Consider the following 21,527-nt stretch of genomic DNA (forward strand, 5'->3'; position numbering starts at 1 on the left):
GGCCTCCCCCGGAAGCTCGGCTACTAGGCCTCCCCCGGAAGCTCGGCTAAGCTCCTGCACACCCATCTATGCGGCCTGGATGTCGCCTCTGCTTCAATCATCTTCCCTCCGCCTGGATGCTCCAACCGCTTCTGACTGTCTCAGGGCAAGGCCTTTTCTTCCCCCTCTTGCCCACCGCCCTGTACACAAGTCACTTCCTGACCATGACACTGGACAACACTAGAAAGAGGTTACTAAGGGGACAGCAGAATCCTCCTGTTAGGAGAAGAGGCCGGACTAAGCAACCTCTGGCCATCCTACTGAAGAACTGGCAAGGCTGGATGCTGGTTACTCAATCAAAAGGGTGTAAGCAGGGACTGTCTGCTGGGTCTGTGAGCCCAGGAGACTTCAACACGCATCTGAGGACAAGGGCAGACAGTGACCTGTGCTCAATCCCAAGGAAGGTGATGGGGTCAGAGATGGAGAGTAGGGCAGCAGACACTTCTGCGAGCCTTGCAGCCGGCTGGGGGCAGCTGCCTTCGCAGTGTTACCTCCAGCTCTGCAAACTGGGTGCCACCAACTCCTTTGTCCACATGTCTCTCTTTTTTCACTTTCTCAGTGAGGTCAAGTACCTTGCCCAAAATACAGACAGTGGATGGCAGAGCCAGTATTCAAACCCTGGTTTTATTCCAAGGCCATTCTCTTCCTCATGTTCAGAAATAGAAAAACTCAAGATACTGAAAGAACGGAGGGGAATCTAATACACTTTTCTACATCATGCTTTTTTCCACTGTTTGTCAGAGGTAAAATTCCTTGCATAGGAGGTGCTGAAATAGAGGAAAACAGTCACGTGCCAGGGACAGGATATTGGCTTGGGTCACGGGGCTGATCTTGATCTGTTTGGTTAGTTCCAGTTCTAAGTGAATTTTTACTAAAATTGGAAATTCCAGTTTTAATAGAATTCCCCAGGTTCCCAATTAGGTCATTTTAAATACAGTTAACATTTCTCAAGCTCTGTCTATGTGGCAAGCATGTTTTAAGTACATTACATGTAGCATCTCATTAAATACTAAGGCTCAGGAGTGAATCATGGTTTGACCTGGTAGGAGTTTATGGCCCTATGAGATATCTGTGAAATGTTCAATGAAATAAAATATTCTCAATGCTGTACCTTCTCACTCTTTGCTTCCGTGTCCAGTTCAGCTATTTTAGCCCACTTCTGCCAAAAGTTTGGGTCATCTAAGGAAATATCCGTTCTGTTTCCTGAAGCCACAAAGCTAGCCTGTGAAGAAGAAAGAACCAATAAACCATATCTGAACACAATCAATAAAACACCCTGTGTTCTCCAGCGTACCACAGACACAAGTATATGCTCCATCTGCGTTCAAAATCAAAACCTCTAACAGAGCTGCCAAAATGTTAAGTGGAAATCTCAAAGCTATTCTTTTAAAATCTTATTTCAAACATTGGGCGAGGAAATTATAATTTCAACCTACAGGATCATTTTTTGTAACTTAAACTCAGTGGGAGACAATGGCAAGCATATGTCTAGCTGCCCGTGAAAGGGTTGATTCTTACAACTTCCCTGGACGTGGTTTCTCTTTCAGTTCACCAGGTCCCAAGTGTCCATGCTGGGACAGGCCATGGCTGGGCAGTATGAGGTCTGCAGAGATGAGTTATGCCTCTTAAGTGCAAAATATCCCTGGAAAAGCCCTTCCCCTATAAGTCACCAGACAGGTGATTTACAGAACAGGTCACGAAGCTCAGAGAGCCTGTGGCGAGGGAACCCCAGAGGGATCTGTAAGTGGTTTGGTTAAGTTGAATTCTAAACCCAGTGACCTGACGAGCAGAGGAAGGAGGCACCTAGGCTAGAAGCTGGGAATCTTGGATAAACACTCTCTCAAGTCTCATGAAATGAACAGAATACTTGCTTGAATTTGAGGAATGGAGTGTTCACTGGAATTTCAACTCTCTGACATTGACCAGGGAGTATCCTATAAGGGAACTGAGAGGACCAATCGAGGATTCTGGAGCAATCTTTGTGCATAATGAGGAGTGCAAATTGCAAGCCCAAGTGTCCTCCCTGCCCACTGAAGATCAGCCAAGGATTTGAAGGGGTGAGTTCTTTTATAGCTTCTGACCAATCATTCAAACCTCTTGTAAGAATCTGCATCTTCAGAGTGGCACACAGAATAGGCATATAGCCAGAAAATCTCAACAGTTTGCAATTAGAGAAGTAGGAGCCCAGCCGATGAGGGTCAAAGTATACAGACTTTCCTTGTCACTGCCCCGCCCCGCCCCACGTGGACGCTGCAGAGAAGGCCCTATACCTTGGCGAAAGTGGATCCTTTCCCCTCAGACTGGATGGTGATGGTATGTGTCCTCCTCTGCAGGATCTGGTCTATGTCTTCTTCACAGAACTTGGAGCCTTCGTCCTCTTCATCCATCAAGGCGCCGTAGGCACCTTTCCGGAGCAAATCCTCTACCTCCATCTTTGAGAGCTGCTGTACCTGGATGGGTCACCAAAGGCTACTCACAAAGTGGGAAATGCACAGGAGGAAAACAGCCTCAACTCTGACCTTCAGGACTCAGCACACAGTTCCTCCACTCATTGCTCATGTCAGAAGAATTAAGACATGGACAACGAGCTTTAGAAAATGAAAACCCAGATAAAGACATGCAGGAGCATGATGGGGAGGGCGGGCAGATGATCCTCTACAGGGCGCCCTGGAATAAAACCCAGCCCAGGACCCAACAGCCCTAACATTCCTCAGGATGTTGGTTATTATCAAATGTCACAAACTGTTAAAACTAGGCACCACCGGAGAGAATATGTTTAAGGTTTATTTTATGTTTTAGTTTGAGTCTGTATCTTTAAAAACCTCCAGATGGACCAAACTGAGCTAAAGAATAATGATTTATTCATTATTAAATAAAAACAATAGTATTGGAAATGATGTCATTTCTTAACTAAAGAGAGGATCCCATGCCAAGTGTGATCTGCTCAATTGCTTGCTGAAAACAGGAAATGGGAGTTCAAAACACCCTTTCCTGGTTCTAATTAAGAATCTGGTTCTCTTTATATCAGTCACAGGAGGGAATTCCATGACTCCCAGCACTGTACCATGAAGTATTATACTTAGCAGCATATGCATAGCTAAGAGGATACAGAACATCTGGACGAAAGGACAGCTCACTTAGAGGGCCAGAGATTAAGGAGAGATATTCTGCTCTGTTTTCCTGGACTTTACTGCAACTCAAGAATCTTTGCAGCAATTTTTATCCCCTCCAGAGGTTGGAAAAAAGATTCTATTCACTGCCATGTTTCAAGCTGATTGATAAATTATTCATTCATTTCTTCATTAACCGTGATGCACTGAACATCTTTAATATGCCAAGTACTCTATGGGATGCTGGGTATGGAATAGCTCACCTTCAGGGAGCTCCAAGTTTGCAGTATCAGATAAAGCATGGTGACAGTAGATAGTTTGTAGAGCCAAGAGGGTTAAGATCGACTCATTTCCAAAGGGCAATGTTAAAAGTCTATTCATGGGGTGGGTGGGAGGGAGGCTCAATGGGGAGGGCATATATGTATACATATAGTTGAGTCACGTTGTTACCCAGCAGAAACCAACACAGCATTGTAAAGCAATCATCCTTCAATTAAAAAATAAAAATATAAATTAAAAAACTAAAAGTTTTTTTTACTGAAATGTTATCGAATGTTGGGCAATCCTACCACCTAACTGCTCCTATGGATTCCCTTATCCATCTAGAGATGCAGAGATTCACCCTCAGTCATCCTCTATTCCAGGGGATTGACTGTCAAAGGTGTGTGTGCGTGTGTGTGTGCTCAGTCGTGTCCAACTCTTCGTTACCCCATCGACTGTAGCCCGCCAGGCTCCTCTGTCCATGGAATTCTCCAGGCAAGAATACTGGAGTGGGTTGCCATTTCCTTCTCCAGGTGATATTCCCAACTCAGGGATCGAACATGTGTTTCTTGCGTGTTCTGCATTGGCAGGCAGATTCTTTACCACCATGCCACCCGGAAAGCCGCCAAAGATGTGTGGCCTGACTCAATTTAGTGAAAGGGAACCTTACAACAGCCATAGGAGTACAGGCTTCTGGCAGGTGGGGGTGGAGGGGTCTGGGCTGCATGACAACCCCATCTCCGGGCCTAAGAGCAGCCATGGCATACTCACGCCATTCGTGCTGCCCTTCCGGTTGATGTCCTGAAGGACGGCCTTGTCCAGGCCCAGCTTCAGGCTGGCCTTGTCGAACATTTCCCGCTCGTAGGAGTTCCGCGTGATGAGGCGATACACCTTCACGGCTTTACTCTGGCCTATCCGGTGACACCGGGCCTGAGCCTGGGGAGGAACGAGGGGCACACGCGTCAGGGCACCAGACAGGACGGTGTCAGCCCAAGGGATGGGGAAATGATGCTATGTTCCACGGGGTGTGAGTGGCTGGCTCTCAGAGGTGGGAATCACGGGACTGACTGTGGAGCAGAGCTCACCCCGGTGCCAGCCATCCCTTCCAGAGTGCTCCTTTCACCTCCCGTTATTTATGGGGTGACCCTCGTGTGCTGGGATACAGTGCCGAGAGGGACCTGGCTTCCTCCCTCCCTAGCCTGCGGTCTGCGTGCAGGCACCCGGTCCCTGGAGGCTGCCCTGCTCTCTGGGGAAATGTGCCATTCAGAGCCAGCAGCCCCGCTTGCTAAGTTGTTTTCATTTTACCATAGAAATTTTCACACATAAGACAAAAGCAGAGAAAAGTACAAGGACCTCTTGTGGTCATTCTTATTTCACGTCTCTGCTATGCCTTGATCCTCTAAGATTATTACGGATATCGTTTCATCTTCACATATTCTAATACGTATTTCTAAATATAAGGACTCTTGTAAGATATATTACCATGGCTATACTTCAAAAAATCAACACTGCGTACTATCTAGCCAGTGTTCCTATTTCCCTGCTTATCTCATATATATGTTTTTAAGTTCACTTGTTTGGATCAAGATTCAAACGAAGCCCATGTGTTAAAATTGGTTGATGTATTTCAAGTCTCTTTTAATCTACAGATACTCCCTGCCTGTATTCTCTCCTTTTATAAAATGCAGCTTCTTTGCTGAAGGGACCAAACACCTCTCCTGTAGTTTCTCATGGTCTGTATTCTGCCACCTGTGGTTTGGCTGCTTTATTGAACAGATTCTTCTGTTCCCTTCACTTCCTCTAAGCTGGAGCTATACCTTGAGACTTGATGAGGTTAAGATGTTACCTTTGGCAAGTGTATTTCACAGGTGGTGTATAAATTTCCATCAAAAGGTATATGATGTCTGGTTTGTCTTTCTTTCGAAGCTGATGCTCACTGCCTAGACTCATTATATCATTAGGGGTTACAATTCCCCTCTCTGATTTTTTTGGTGACCCTGATGTACAGTTCATAAAGGAGAGACAAGCTAAATGTCTGGCTCTTTCTCTTCATATTTAATCAGTTTCCAAATGAACACCCTCCAGAAGTGACTAACAAAGATCTTTGTAATTAGTTTTTTAAGTAATACAATGAAAGTATGCATTTAAATAATACATGTGCTATTTTTTTTTTAACTGCATTTACTGCTGTTATTATTCTTAATGCTCTTCAAATATGGCCTGTGGGAACCTCTTCGTTGGCTCCTGGCTTTCTGAGGAAGACTAGAAGAAATTCTGATATTGTATTTGGAGGCATCAGTATAAACTCACAGTTGGGGTATGCTGTGTGTAAAGAAAAAGATATGGGTATGTTCATATGTTAAGTCAAAGATGAGCAGTCTCTGACAGCTCCCTTGCTTTCTGGTATGATAACATATTCCATGCTCCCACTGCATATTTCTTGCCTAAACCCAGATTCAGCCCTCTTTTCAAGGAGTCCCAAGAGCCTCTTTTGCTCTAGTGGCAGTGAGACAACAGTCTGGATGCTCGCTGCCACTTGCTTGCTTGGTCATTGGTCCTGGGTCTACTCAGTGGGCAAAAGTACAAGTGTTTGTGCGTGTGTAGTGTGTATGATCACGTGCACACATAAGACCAAACACATCATGAAATCATACTGACAACTTTTAATTCTAGTTTGGGACTATGGGATTTTATCTTCCTTAACCACACATCTTTTTAACTACGCTGAAAAGCTCAGTTCTCAACCATGCCAATATCACCACCTATTTGATCTATCCCACAATATATACCAGAAAAATAGATACCAGAAAAATAGCATCATTATGATCCCTTCTCCCAAAAACGCAATTACCGAAAACAATGTAAGACTTATTGCCCTCCCACTCTAGGCCATATCTCATTAAGTATGTACAGTCAAACTGCAGTGTTTTATACACATACTTGCAAATAGGTTTCTTTTTTACAGTGTCAAGATTGGCAATTCTAGAACACTTTCTGTGTAATCTAGGGTTGAGCGAATTAGTGAATATACTGAGGGTAAGAGGAGTCAGGCTTTTCATTGCTGACAAAGGAAGTTACAAACATGGAAAGAAGAAAAACTAGAAAACCTCTCTGTGGTGTCAGACTGGATTTGGAGGTTATCAGTATTGTCACGGTTAGGTGTGCAGGTGTGTGTACATAGTCACACATATACAGACATTGAAACAGACATAAATGTGTATTTATGTTTATACGTTTAGGTAGACACATGCATGTTTATACACACATATACATATGAAGGCATCGTATGTATTATGTGTATCTGGATTCCCTTTGTGTGTGTGTATTCTGGCTCTGTCCACTGAGAGGGCCTGGGCGCAATGGCATCCTAGTAGCAAAGAACATACCTAACTCTCAGATCTTGGTTTCTAAATTCCATTCTCCGTAAGAAGAACAAGGCCTATCAGAGAAGTGCTTAATTCTAGGGCCAGGGTAGGCAGTCTGAAACAGATTACTATGCCAGAATGTGAGGAAGAACTCAAAGGATGATGGAGACACATCAAAATAATACCTGAAAGTTGAAGAGGCTTCCACTGGCTGGGTCCAGGACTAACTCAACATCAAAATAAATAAAATGATGGACTATAACCCACTGAACAGAAGAAGAATCCATGAGTACATACTGACATAAACAAGCTAATGGGAGAAAAGGGAAGACTCTTCCATGGAGTAGAAAGTCACTAACAAATGTAGAATGACTGTTAGAAAATCAACACTTTGCAACCATCACAGTGATGACTGATCCAGGCAAAAAGGATCAATGGAAACTAAAGCCACTGGGTGAAACTTTGATGAGGAAGAGTATATTTACATACTCTCAAAGCATCTCTCCAAAATTCCTTATTAATTTCAGAGGGAAATGAGCAACTTCACAGTGGAGAAATCCAGCAGACGCCACTAACCGAGCTCAAAGTGCTGATTATCGACAAATGAACGTTGTGTTCCTGTAGACGTGACACCCTGAGAACGACCTATCACTGAGAGGGGTATCACTGAACCCGGGCCCAGTCCTGAGGAAATGCAAACACAGAACAAGGGACCATCTGAAAAACATACAGCCTGCACTCACCAAAGACATCAAGGGGGTGGGAGAACAAGAAATATCAAGCAGCTGATCCACTAAAGGAGACGAAAGAGGTAAGAGAACTGTAATGGGTGATCCTGGTTTGGATCCTGGGAAGGAACGCTGAGTTGGCCAAAATGCTCATGCAATTGTGCAAAAAAAAAAACACAACAAAAAAACCCTGAGCAAACTTTTTGGCCAACCTAATAGCTAGAAAGGATGTTGAAAGAAATGGTAAAAGCTGAATATGCACAGTGGATTGGAGTTGTTGCTGTTTAGTCATTAAGTTGTGTCTAACTCTGTGACCTCATGGATTAATGTGGGGAGAAATGAAACAAACCCTAAATACCAAAAGCAAAATCAAACAGTTGAATCTAGCTGTATATGACATGGACAGCATAACTCCAAGAGAGAGATTACTTCAAGCGTTTGCATTGAATTTTTCAATACCTTCACTGTGATATAATTTCAGTTTTCAACTCCAATATGCCCTTTATCCAGGTTTATCATTTTCCCTCACTCACTGTACCATTTCTGCCCTAACTCTCTCCTGTCTCTCCGAGTACACACAAAGACATAAACACACGTGTGCACACACACAGGCCACTTTTTGTCTGAAACATTTGAGATTAAGCTGGCCAAGTGCTTTAGTCTTGCACACTAAAGTGTGCAAGGACAGTCTCTTATATAACCACAGTTCTCAGGATCAAGAAATAAGGATAGTGTCTCTACATTAATTTAACCATGTGAGAAAGAAAAAATTAAACCAAGTAACTTTGGAAAATGGCATTTTGATAACATACTTTAAGCCTAATGAAAACTTTGGTCCAATGAAAAGAAAATCCAGACAAGAGGGGATATGTGTGTAATTACAGCTGATTTACTCTGCTGTACAGTAGAAACACAACATTGTGCAGCACCTATACTCCAATAAGAAATAGTTAAAAAAAAACAAAACAGTTTAGTCCGAGACTGCTGTTGTTTAGTCGCTAAGTCGGCTCTCTTTTGTGACCTCATGCATGGACTGTAGTCCTTCCAGCTCCTCTGTCCATGGGATTTCCCCAGAGTAGGATACTGGAGGGAGAAGGCAATGGCACCCCACTCCAGTACTCTTGCCTGGAAAACCCCATGGGCAGAGGAGCCTGGTAGGCTGCAGTCCATGGGGTCGCTAAGAGTCGGACACGACTGAGCGACCTCCCTTTCACTTTTCGCTTTCATGCATTGGAGAAGGAAATGGCAACCCACTCTAGTGTTCTTGCCTGGAGAATCCCAGGGACGGGGGAGTCTGGTGGGCTGCCGTCTATGGGGTCGCACAAAGTCGGACATGACTGAAGCGACTTAGCAGCAGCAGCAGGATACTGGAGTGGGCTGTCATTTCCTTCTCCAGGGGATCTTCCTGCTTCAGGGATTGAACCTGTGTCTCCAGGGCATCTCCTGCATTGCAGGCGGACCCTTTACCACTGAGCCACTGGGGAAGCTTTCATAGAATATGGGTTAGTAATTCTGAAACTACTTGATCTATGCGTATACTAAGAGCGAACAAGTGAGTAAAGGTATCGTATTATGATAATGAGACCAGGCTTCTCACAACCAGAGAAAGGAGTTACAAATACGGAAGAGTGCAGAAGGCTACAAGGAGTCCTGTGGTGTTGGGACGGGGATCAGAAATCTCACGACAGATGAGCAGATACAGAAGGAATACAGGTGTGTGGTACACATGCTTGTGTCAGCACGCACACCTGTGTTTCCTGGCTGTCTGCCTGGGGAGCCTAGAAGCAGTAACACTCCAGTAGCAGGGCGTGCTCAGTCACTTCAGTCGTGTCCAACTCTCTGCGACCCCGTGGACCGTGGGCTGCCGGGTTCCTCTGTCCGTGGGATTCTCCAGGCAAGAATACTGGAGTGGGTTGCCATGTCCTTCTCCAGTGATTAAAGTATGAAGTGAGTGAAGTCGCTCAATTGTGTCTGACTCTGCGACCCCATGGACTGGAGCCTACCAGGCTCCTCTGTCCAGTAGCAGTGGGCACACTCACAAGCCAGACCTTGATTTCTACAAGCTGTTCTCAACTAAACGGAAACCAGGGAGCCTTTGAGACAGTCAGTTCTGTGGACCTGAACCTGAACGTCTCGTGGTGCCAGGAAGTAGAGGAGTACTCACAAACTGACGGTGCTGGTGGTGGTTTAGTCATTCAGTCGTGTCTGACTTTGGCGACCCCATGGACTGTAGCCCACCAGGCTCCTCTGTCCACGGGATTCTCCAGGCAAGAACACTGGAGTGGGTTGCCATTTCCTTCTCCAGCGGATGTTTCAGACCCAGGGATTGAACCCGAGTCTCCTGCATTAGAGGCAGATTCTTTACCAACTGAGCCATGAGGGAAGCCCCACAAACTGACGGAACCATGTCTAAAGGATAGGAGCCAATCTAAAGGGGCTCCCAAAAGACCAAATCCAAACAGCAAAATAATGAGAGTAATGGATTCTAACCTGTAAGATAAAATAAATATTCAGGAATCCATACCGATGTGGGGGACAAACAACAGCTGCTCTTTACAGTTAAGAGTCCAATTCCGACTGCAGAAGGAATGACTAAAATAGAAAATTACTATTAGCCAAACACACCATGGTATTAATTACTGAAGGCAAGAACCACTGGTGGATGCTAAAATTAATAGGCAAAAGTATGATAAGAATAGCATCTCAAAATATCTCCTCCCAAGAAACTGACTATGTTTCAAGGTAAAAATAGTAACTTTACTGCGGAGAAACCTGGCAGACACCACCTCAACCAAGTAATGAAGCTTACAATCATGAGTAGTAAGACGTATCGACATCACATACCCCCTGAGAAGGACATAACATCACTTCTACGATATTCATGCCAAAAGTGCATAACCTCCAATCTGATCATGAGAGAAACGTCAGGCAAACCCAAAGTGAGAAACAATTCTACAAAACACCTAGTCAGTACCCTTCAAAAGTGTCAAGGGCATGAAAGATGAGGAAAGACAGGAGCTGTCACAGATTACAGGTGGCTAAGGAGTTGTAATTTCTAAAGGAAACGTGAGATCCTGAACTGGATCCCAGACCAGAAAAAGGAACATTTGCAGAAAAATGAAGCAATCTGAATAGGGTCTACAGATCAGAGTATTGTACCGATGTTAATTTCCTGGTTTTAATAATTACACTATGGTCATGCGTGCTGCGTGCTGAAGTCACTCAGTTGAGTCTGCTTCTTTGCAACTCCATGACTGTAGACTGTCAGGCTCCTCTGTCCATGGGATTTCCCAGATAAGAATGCTGGAGTGGGCTGCCATTTCCTTCTCCAGGGGATCTTCCCAACCCAGGGATCAAACCTGCATCTCCTGCTTGGCACGCAGATTCTTTACCACTGAGCCACCTGGGCAACGTGTATGGTTATACAAAATGATAACATTAAGGGAAGCTGGGCAAAGGCTCTTAGAATGTTGCACTATCTTGCACTTTTTACTTAAAATGACTTCAGAATAAAAAAGTTTTTAAGAGATTTTGTTCTATAATCGTGTATTTAGGATGGTTCTAAAGTTGAATATACAAAAAGGCATTTTCAGAAAAACTAGTTTCTATACATCACTTCTCTGTTCTCTCACCCTGACCCCCTCCCCCAATAGGTAACCATTTAAAATGAAGGCTTTTGTTTACCTCTCCATGGCAGGGAAGGCATGACAGATAGACAGACATCCAGCCTTTTTAGGTAAAGGCTGGCATACTATATTTTTTCTACCTTATGTTTTTTCAGCCAACAATATCTTTAGGAGATGACTCCAGAGCAGTGTGCAGAGATACTTCCCATTCTCTTATTAGAGCTGAGTATATAATCTTAGTCAGTAAGTCTCCTACAGATGGACAACTAAGTTGTTTAGTTTTTGGCTATTACAATTAGTTGCCACACCTTCTTTGTCTTTAGTGGTAGTAAATCTTTATTATTATTAGGAGGAAATCTGATGGCCAGCTCTGGTAAATAAAGGACATGATCAAGTTAAGTAATATGCTTTTATGGATTATGGAGACTATAAAGTAGTAGTAATATGTGGTTCCTGCCAAAGCAGGAGATGCAGGTTCAATCCCTGGGTTGCGAAGATCCTTTGGAGGAGGAAATGGCAACCCACTCCAGTGTCTTGCCTGGAAAATTCCATGGACAGAGGAGCCTGGCGGGCTATATCCACAGGGTCACAAAGAGTTGGACACGATTGAGAGACTAAACAGCAACAATATGTGGTCATTAAGTACTGGCATTGATTTTCTTATTTTTTTGGTTCATCTGGTATTGAGGGAAAATTACAACAGGGAGTTTCAGAAATGTTCTGAGCAAAGGTCTAACAGAGCTGCAGACATCACCAATTTATGACCTTCTTAGAAGCGACATCCCCATTGGTCCTTGCTACCAGCATCGTGACTCTTACACAAGGGCAGCCACGTCTTTGGCTGAGACCATTTCCAGCCTCCCAGAGTCAGCCAGGTCATACGGTTCTGAACAAGGACATGTAACAGCAGTCAACCTTGACTAGCTGGAAAAGTTCTGGATGCTCTTCTGAAAAAAAGCATCACGCCTTCCTTCCTTATTTTCCCTACCCGGGGTTTGACGTTTCCATCCTGGAACCAACAGTGTGTAAACCACAATAATGGAGGCTGATAGAGCAGCGAGACAGAGGAACCCAGGACTCTCCAGTCAGCATGAAGCCACCTGACTAGTCCTGGCATATCTATCTCTGGAGTCCTTGCCAATTAAGAAAAAACACACCTCTGCTGGGGGTACAGGGGTGGGGGTGGGCAGGGGGTGCTGTCACAAGTAGCTGGATGGTACCAAGAGACCAAGATGACTTACTTACAGGGTGAATTCTGTCCCATTTAAGAGATTGTCATTTCACAATTCAATCTCATATACTCCTTATTTTCCTTATCAGAACTCACACACACACACACACACACACACACACACACACACAAACTTGGTAGAGAGGGGAACATTCAGAACTAAGGTAGCAACTGAGATGAAGTCCAAACGAAACACATTAGCAAAGGTATAAACACAGAACCTCTGCTGGAGTCAGGGCCCCTGTCCCAGGCGGTGGTGCTACCCCTTTACCCCACAACCTCCACCCAGGGAAATCAGAGCTCCAGTGCTCTCTGCATGATTTGAGAGCTCGTAGGTTGTTCTCTACTTTTTAATACCAAGAGCTTCCAAGAAACATACGAGAGACAAGTAGTCATGTTCAGAAAAATTTTAAACGGGTACAGATCCCAATGACTGCGATGGGAAGACAGAGGGAGTCTCAGATTTCCAACTGATTCCAGCTCTCAATTCACGGTGGTTAAAGGTCCAAGTCTAGAACCTTGTATCACGTCTCTACAATCACATGAAAATTCAACGGTCGATATGAAGAATCAGGCATGCTGTTCATTCTTCTCTTGATCCTTATACTACTTCTTCAAATGATTAGCTCTATGACATTTTAAAGGCATGTTTTAAAAAATACTTTAAAATACTACTTGTACCTTAAAGAAAATTTACATCATCAGAGAGGTTAAAAGAATTTCCCAGAGTGTCCTCTAACTCAAGCACTGTGAGCATGCTGGGATACTCTGCCAGTTCATAACACACGAACTACATCTCAAACCTAGCGGTTTGACATTTCTCCTGGTACTCCGTAGTCTGTGTCCGTGGGCCACCTACTCATCAGAGGAGGACTCAGGGGCTCTCAGTGTAGTATGAACCAGGGCCCCAGGAAGCTGCCTCCCTTCAGCCATCTCCTTTGCAGGCCTACTTTGGAATCTGATTCCATTCCTCCAGGAATAGATTCCTGGGGGAAAGGCACATTCCCTCTGACAATGGAAACATCTCTGGGGAAGAGCGCAGGTATCGGCCCACCATGCTGTGTTTCCACTGTGTGGTTCCGAAGCCCTGCACGCTTCTGCCTCCCCAGGGCCTGGCCTCATGTGCAGCACTCCTAAACGTGTCCCCTGGTCAGGCAAGAGCTGGCTGAGGACAGGAAGGAAGGAGAGGTGAGCGAACAGCCTGGGAAAAGGGAGCTTTGGGGCAGCAGAAAAGAGGAGCAGGGAGTGAGATGGAGAGTACACTGAAGAGAGGGGCAGGAGAGACCTCAAAGGAGCTTGACTCACTTTCTTGGGGACTCACGCTCTGCCGTGAGCACCTCCACCTGTGTCAGGCGTGCTACTGGCGCTCCCTCCACTCTAAGTGGCCACACATCTTGTCCCCTCTGTCTGGAACATTCTTCCTACTGATTTTGTATCCTAAGATTCCCACTCCCATCATTCGGATCTCCCCCAAGATGTCACCTTCTTGAAGAAGGCTTCCTAGGCTACCCTCTAAATCAGGGTACCCAACCCCCATCATTCGTGTCCTCTTACCCTGTGCTGTCTCTGTGTATTGCTGTCTGGGGCTACATGACTTATTCTTCCCTGTTTATTGTCTGCTTCCCCCACTAAGACGAAGGCTCCAAGAGAGCACACACCACGGGTCTTTGCTCACTGCTGTGTATTTGACAGTTTAAACATGTCTGGCACATTCTGGCACATCTCCGCATTTAGCAGTCACTGAGCACCTGGACCATATAACAGAGCAGTCACAAAGTCTTCCTTTCTTCTAGCAAAGAAAAGTAAACTCGATGGAGTTCACGCACACTATCAGTATCAAGAGGTGGTGCCAGCAGAGGCAACGGCCACGGGGACGAGCCCCTCTCCCCACTCAGAGCAGAGAGTCAGGTCCTTGCTCCTCTGGCTGGGTTCCCTCCTCCCTTCTAAACCCTCTGCAGAGGCCACATCACCTGTGGTTGTGCTCTCGGCCAGGATGCCTGCACCCAGGCTTCCTGAATTCCCCCTTTTGGGGCCTCATCCACAGGAAGGACGGGACCTGGGCCACCTTACCACTGTTATCGTGCGGCCTCTGCAAGGGTGGCACGTGCCCTCAGAGCTGGAGTGGTGCTGGCTTTTTAAAACATATATATTTCTCCAGCAAGTCCTAAAACATATATATTTCTCTAGTTCAATCCCCAAAGCACAGAAAGCTCCAGCAAAAAGATCAGAAGGCTGAATGAATGAACTTTCAATAATCGTTAATGAAAAAACACTAGAAAAGGCAATACTGTGCTGACTTGGGCTGAGTTTTCAGACAGCGCAGCTCTGTCTCATGGCCATGGATGCTGGCTTGTCTGAAGCCCTGCCCTGGGGACTCGGGCTGACTTCAGCTGAGCCCAGCTGTCACCCCCGCTCCCGCCCCATGCCAACCTGGTTGGCTTCCTTGTCGAGGCTCAGAGGGGGTCTGCCTAGGGTCAGTGGAGAAGCAGTGTCCTAGCAGTCCCTGCCTCCCCACACTGCCCCGACTCTGGAGAAGCACGGATTGCACCAGATCTGCCCAGGCTGTTTGAGACCACAGTGAACACTGAAATTCACTATTTGAACCTGACCTCTGGAGCTACGCTAAAATTTCACTAGCATAGAAGGTAAGACCATGTTCATATGGGACTCTTTTTTCATGGTCCTGACGTTTTTATTGGGTAGAACGTGCTTCAATCCACTCGTAAAGGAATGTTCTATGTCACACCCATTTTCCAAGAAGAATAATGATCATCTTCAATCAGGGTAGGAATTGTGGCTCTTTAATACCCATGAAGAACTACAGATGACCGAAAACTTTCACTCATATACGGAAAATGTCAGAATACAGGCATATGTGTGAATGACTGTGTATGTTGATGTGACCTAACTGGCTAGCAAGGGCAGTACCCGGGAACGGTCAGGTTGAGTTTTCTGCTCTGTTAGGGACAGGAATGCATTTCACTGATGTTCACAGCTGATTTAGCTGCAGTCCTGTGAACCACATGCTGGTCTCGGCACCCCAGTCTCCAGACTTTGTTCTACATCACATTCCCAGCACGTGGGTGAAGGGTAAACGCCAGGGAGACTGTGCTGAATGTGCATGGTTTTGGGGGAGCATTGTCTCGGCCCTCGTACTCCCCTCCCCATGGCAGGCAAGCCGAGAACACCCTGCTTCATCTCTGGGGGGCAACTCAGAACAGCCCACCGTAACCACAGACCCAGTTCCCTGCCGTAAAATTACTCTATGTATCCCAATTCTTTCATTTCTACCTAGTCTGATCAGAGGTCTCAAAAACAAAGGAGAGTTCCCCCTTGGTTACAAAACTGTAACTAAAAATAATCCCAAAGGCAGCCAGTCTGGGAGACCACAAGTTGAGGAATTCCAGCTCTAACATGGACCTGGGGCTGTTCACTGACACCATCATTCATGATCTTCTGCACGTTCTTGGACAAGTGCCTGCCTGAATCACCCGGGCGCTCACGGCCCTTGTTTCTCCACCAAGGCTGAGTGTTAGAGGAGTTCAGAAGCTGACTCGGCATACGAAACCCTCACACAATCCAACTTCAGTCTGGACATCCCCACCAACTCCTTGACGCATCTCTTGCGACTCCCCCAGCAGTGGACACTAACAATGGCCATTCCAAAGCTGCTCCCTTCTCCCTTTGAGAGCCCTGCCCACCCCATCTGACCAGACAAATCCATCACTTCAGGGGGGACTGATCTACCTCCTTCGGGTCTAGACATTCTCACTCTTGCTCATTCCATTTTTTGGCACTGCACCATCAATGTCTAGATGCCTCTGGCTGTGACCCATCTCTAAATGCCAGCCCTATGCTTTTAATTTTCCTTTTGCAAGTCCTTCAGGCATGCCCAGCTAACAGAGCCTCCAAATGGCCACCCATCACCGGCCCAGGTACCAAGTCTCATCATCAGGTGAGCGCTGTGAAGGAGCACAGAGCTTTACAGCTGTTGAGAACTTACGACTTAAGGAACCATCTGCTTTAGGGTTGGCAAACATCTTCTCTAAGAGTAAATATTTCAGATGCTTTGGGCTATGAGGGCCCTGTTGCAAGACTCAACTCATGAAAGCAACCAGAGATAATACAGACACAAACGGGTGGGGTTATATTCCACCCAGACTATTTTTAAAAACAGGCAGCTAGCCCAAGGTGGTAGTCTCCCGCCCCCATTAGGTTCCCGCTGCTGACCTTGTCAAATACTAGTTTCTACTGATTTTTAGCACCGTGGTGTTGAGTATGTTAACTTCTTTAAAAATTGGTTATTCATTATATCTAGCAACTCTTTGGGTTTTTTTTTTTTGGTGGCCTCGCAGCTTTGGTGGGATCTTTGTTTCCTCACCAGGGATGGAACCTGCGCCCCCTGTGTTGGAAGCACAAAGTTATAATCACTGGACCTGCCAGGAAAGTTCAGCAACTCATCCTGGACCCAAATATTCCATCACTAGCAGAAAGGCCTGATGGTGAGCTGGTCATAGCCGCTGATTTTTCAAGTTGGATGTTGAACAATGTGCCACAAAATTTGTTTTAAGATGATTTTTTTCCCCCTGAGTTTTATCCAGTTGTCACCAACACGGTAATTCAGAGCACTGCTATCTTATCTAGGAGACCGTTTTCTTCCAAAAAAACATTATTTGGAAACTCGTTAAATGAAAAAGATCGAACAGAGTGACTCTGTGTGACGTGGTGGGCAGGGAAGAAGCCAGATGCCCATCACCTTAGCTCCCTTTCCCTGCATCCCTTCCCTGGCAGTACCCCCTAGGGCACCTCCTCAGTTTTGTGAAACAGCAGCCTTCAAACTTCTCCTATCAGTCACTCTTATCAGTATCATGAAACAGGCTCTGAGGTCCCACCGTTCTCCCCACCACAAACTCACACTCTGATTATCAGCAGATGTTCCAGGAGCCAATACACACATGGGATGAAGCATGTCATTAATGGTAATGAATGTAACTCTGGGATCTAAAATGATCAGAATCTTTTGGACTGACTTATTGTGCAATCTAGTTAAAATGTCTTTTTTTTTTTTTAACTTTCAAACAGGGTTGACAAGGAATTCTGAACCAGAAGGATCAGCTCTCTCATTTTCTTGTTTGTTTACATTTGCTTTTAAAATGCATTAACTCCAACCCTTGCAAAAATCTTTTAAAGCCAGTCATTTTTTTAAAACCAAACATTATTCAGTTTGGTTAAAACTAACAAATTTTATCTTCAAATACAGTTAAGTCCCCTACAGGTGAACCTTCAGGTGGTAAGCTTTCAAAGATGCGAACATGCGTCTGGTTCCAGCAAGGCCCAGAACCTGAGTGAAGCTGCAGCTGGCCCTCCGCCTCCTGTTGATGACCCTCCAGCTCTGCCATCTCCCACCTCCTCTGCCTCCTCCAGTCAGTAATTATTCTTGCCTGTTTGCTCGATGCCAACCCCTGCTGGCCAGCTGTTGTACTGTGCTACTGTACTTTCCAAGGCACTGCAGTGTCAGATTAAAAATGCTTCCTCTATTTTTGCACTAGTTTGTTTTTATTAGCTATTATTTGTGTGAAAAGTTATTATAAACCTATTGCATCACAGTACTATATAGCTGAATGTGTTAGCTGGGTACCTGTGGTCACTCTGCTGGACTTAAACGAACAAATCGGACTTACAAATGCGCTCCTGGAAAGGAACTCATTCATATGTAGTAGGCGACCCATACTTAACTGGCCACACTGACTCTAATGTGCTACATTAAGGGGGGAGCAAAGGAACTAATGTGGAGGCCTCAGTCACCCCAGCCACACCAGGGAACCTTCCCACACCTCTGGGTCATCTTCCTGTACTGTAAACGAAATACAACTACCTCACAACCAAAGTGAGTGAAAATGCCAGAATCAATCCATATGTCAAGAATTAGAAAAGTGCTCAAGCTTAGTATCTTTCTTTATATGTCTGATAATAACAATGAAGAATAGCTCTACTCTACATTTTGGAAGCTACCACTGAAAAATACCATTTGATTTATCATAAAAGAAAAAAAACCCACTCTGATTAGTGGGGAGGCTCGACATTTACTTCTTCCTTAGTTGTACCCGCTGACCGAGGCCCTGAGCCTGCCATCCGGCCAATGCTGTAGCAGTAGCATGGAGCGTGGCAGACTCTCTCTGTAGCCAAGCCAGGCCCTGCCGTGAGGTTCTTAGATTCAGGGACACCTAAGGCAAACAGCAATCATCCTATGGTTACCTGCAAGTCATTTTGTGGGTTCCAGTCTGAATCAAATATGATGCAGGTATCAGCAGCTGTGAGATTGATCCCCAGGCCTCCCGCTCGGGTGCACAGAAGAAAGACAAAGCGGTCTGAGTCTGGCTTACAGAACCGGTCGATGGCTGCCTGGCGCAGGTTTCCCCGTACTCGCCCATCAATTCGCTCATAGGTGTATCTGAGGGGACCCAAACGAACGAAAGCCCAGGCGTTAATCATGACTTCAGTGGAGAACAGGCAACAACGCAGGAAGCTGGTGACTAACGGCCTTACACCCCTCACTTCTACATATGGACCCAGTGTCACAGTCTATAAAGAATCCCCCCCTCTCTGTATGCAGCAGGGCAGACACCTGAAACCGTGCTGCAAAATGTCCCCCCCTCTCAAAACAAACAGAAACCAAACCAAAACAAAAAACCAGCCACAGACTACAGAGGACTAGAGGAGCTGTGAACAAAATATCAATCCCCACTGCCTGGGCAAATTTACTCTCACTGTTTCCAACTTTCTTGCACTGAATCTAACCATAAGACCGGGAAAGAAAAATAAAGCCTCAACCATCTTTTAGTTGAGCATGTGGCATGGAATCAGAGTTCGAATCAGGCTCTATCTGCTTTTGGATGGACTGAGAATGGACAGGCTGTCTTGTTACGTCTCGGTTGGTCATTTCTACCCTAACAGTTCCTTGAGGTTCTAGAAGCAGAAAGCAACGTCTCCAAGTTTATAGCTGAAACCAGGGTCTTCTGGGAAGTATGTTGCCAAGCACATAGGGAGAAATTGCAAGAAAGGTTTCTGAGCTGAGTCAGGTTGGAAAGAAGCCAGAAGAACTTTTAGAGGAAAATAAAGTGAGGAAGTAAAACTGAAAGTTATTAAGAAGGCACGTACCTGTGTGGATAGTTAAGAAATAAAGGTGGACAGCATTGTGTAGGAGAAGGTAAGAGAGTAATTACTTTGGGAGCCTAGAACCACCTTCAAAAAACCAGAAAGTACCTTTAGGATGGAGATCATGTAATTAGCATAGAATTAAAACAGTGCCAATCTGGGTAGCTGCTGAGTCTTATCTTTTCTTATTTACCCCTTGACAACGGACAAATGAATATGAGGATGCTACCCTGGGCCCAATTTTGACCAACAAGTAAGAACTGGTTGGTAAAGTGTAAGTAACAGAAACCAAGTGAGAAAAGAATCAAGTTACCCTAGACTCCACCATAGCCAAGAACGTGAATCCTGATGAAAATCTCAGTAGCCCAGAATCTGGGAAACTGGATTGCTAAAAATTGAGATAAATGACTGGTAAGAGCTAAGGACAGATCCTCTAGGGGTAGACAGCTCTGGGTGGGGGTAGCTCTAGATAACTAAATTTGGCGATATAACCCTGCCTTCTTTGAAAGTGAAAGTGTCAGTCACCCAGTCATGTCTGACTCTGCGACCCCATGGACTATAGCCTGCCAGGCTCCGCTGTCCACAGGATTCTCCAGGCAAGAATACTGGAGTGGGTAGTGATTTCCTTCTCCAGGGGATCTTCCCAACTCAGCGATGGGACCTGGGTCTCCTGCATTGTAGGCATAATCTTTACCATCTGAGCCACCAGGGAAGAGGAAAATCCACATGAGAAATCACCCAAGGAAATACAGGGAGAGACACCAGACCAACTCAGGCTCAGAAGGAAATGTACAAGGCAAAGAGCCAAGTCCAAAAAAACTGCCTTCCTTTCACAAAGCTATAGTGCACCCCTATTTGGAATTACAGGTGCAGATTTTTCCTTTCTTCTTCTTTCTTAATGCAGTTAATTTAAGAATAATACATGAGGCGATAGAAGCAAATAAATAAATAAAACACAGGACAGGACTGTCATGAAGGTAGACTAAGGAGCTTCTGTTTACACTAAAAGCCAATGGTCATAAGTTGAATTCTACACAACTGCGAAGCAGTTAGATATATTATCATGGTTATTTACAACAGCCACAGCAACGATATTCACAGCAAGCTCTGAAGTATCAAGCTCGGTGCCAGGCGCTGTGATACATGCATTTTATGCATCCTTATATTCACTTCTTGTAATAATCCCGTGAGGCAGTTTCCCATTTTACATTTGAGCACACATCAAAAACAAACAAACAAACAAACAACCCCCCAAAGACAAAATGACCCTCACAAACAAAACAACCTGCTCAGTCACCTAGCTGGCAAGTGAGATCCATCTGACTCAGAGTCCACCCTCTTAGTTGGTTTGTAATGTACCCTATGTGTCAATGCAGCAGAAAGATTTCCCTAAAAACTCAGAAGAGAAAATTAAAGATAAAGAAGCACCTCTGGAAACCAGTTAATTCTAGTAGAAGGTGAGAACAGAAGCTATAGACATCAAACTGACTCTCATGAACCGATGCCCTGAGGACCTGCACTGAGTTACTCCTACGTTCGGCTGCATGTGTGATGCACTGGGCAGTGGAAGAAGCAGAGCACTTGGACTCAGAAGGCAGGACTGAGATTCAATTAAACGATGGCTGCCAGCCCCACCAGCACACATGTGTACAATCAGTGCTGCAGGCACAGAGGACTCGATGTTCTTTGACAAGATACCCCTAAAGCATCAGAGAGGAGCCAGATGCCCGAGGATCTGAGTGAGGCAGGGAACGAGCATCATATTAAGGAGGCGGAGGAACCAATAAATAGTGATGATATGGTTCGGCAATCACCTAGGGAAAACATTCCCATAAAATTAGATAGTATTTTGGCCAGAGATGATAGAACATAGTTTTAGAAATTGTCCAGGATGAGTGGAACATTACTTCTCATTTCTATCACTTACTCGGTTTTGAGGGAGTGTGCTCAAAGAACACAAAACTGCAGTAAAAATCCAGTGATTTGAGAGTTCAATTAAATCGTTCCTCACT

General features: G+C 45.2%; 1 protein-coding gene across 1 annotated transcript in view; it reads right to left on the minus strand.

The window, feature by feature from the left end:
• The window catches only part of CHD6 (chromodomain helicase DNA binding protein 6), a 148,010-nt gene that overhangs the window by 48,042 nt on the left and 78,441 nt on the right, over nt 1-21,527 (minus strand). Inside the window, exons 16-19 of the mRNA XM_052651301.1 lie at nt 18,616-18,811; nt 4,182-4,346; nt 2,310-2,489; nt 1,151-1,261 (exon numbers count right to left, since the gene is read on the minus strand). Of these exons, the coding sequence (XP_052507261.1) occupies nt 1,151-1,261; nt 2,310-2,489; nt 4,182-4,346; nt 18,616-18,811 (652 nt within the window). The remainder of the gene's footprint in view (nt 1-1,150; nt 1,262-2,309; nt 2,490-4,181; nt 4,347-18,615; nt 18,812-21,527) is intronic.

Source organism: Budorcas taxicolor, chromosome 13 (genome assembly GCF_023091745.1).
Source record: "Budorcas taxicolor isolate Tak-1 chromosome 13, Takin1.1, whole genome shotgun sequence".
In the NCBI taxonomy this organism is placed as follows: Eukaryota; Metazoa; Chordata; class Mammalia; order Artiodactyla; family Bovidae; genus Budorcas; species Budorcas taxicolor.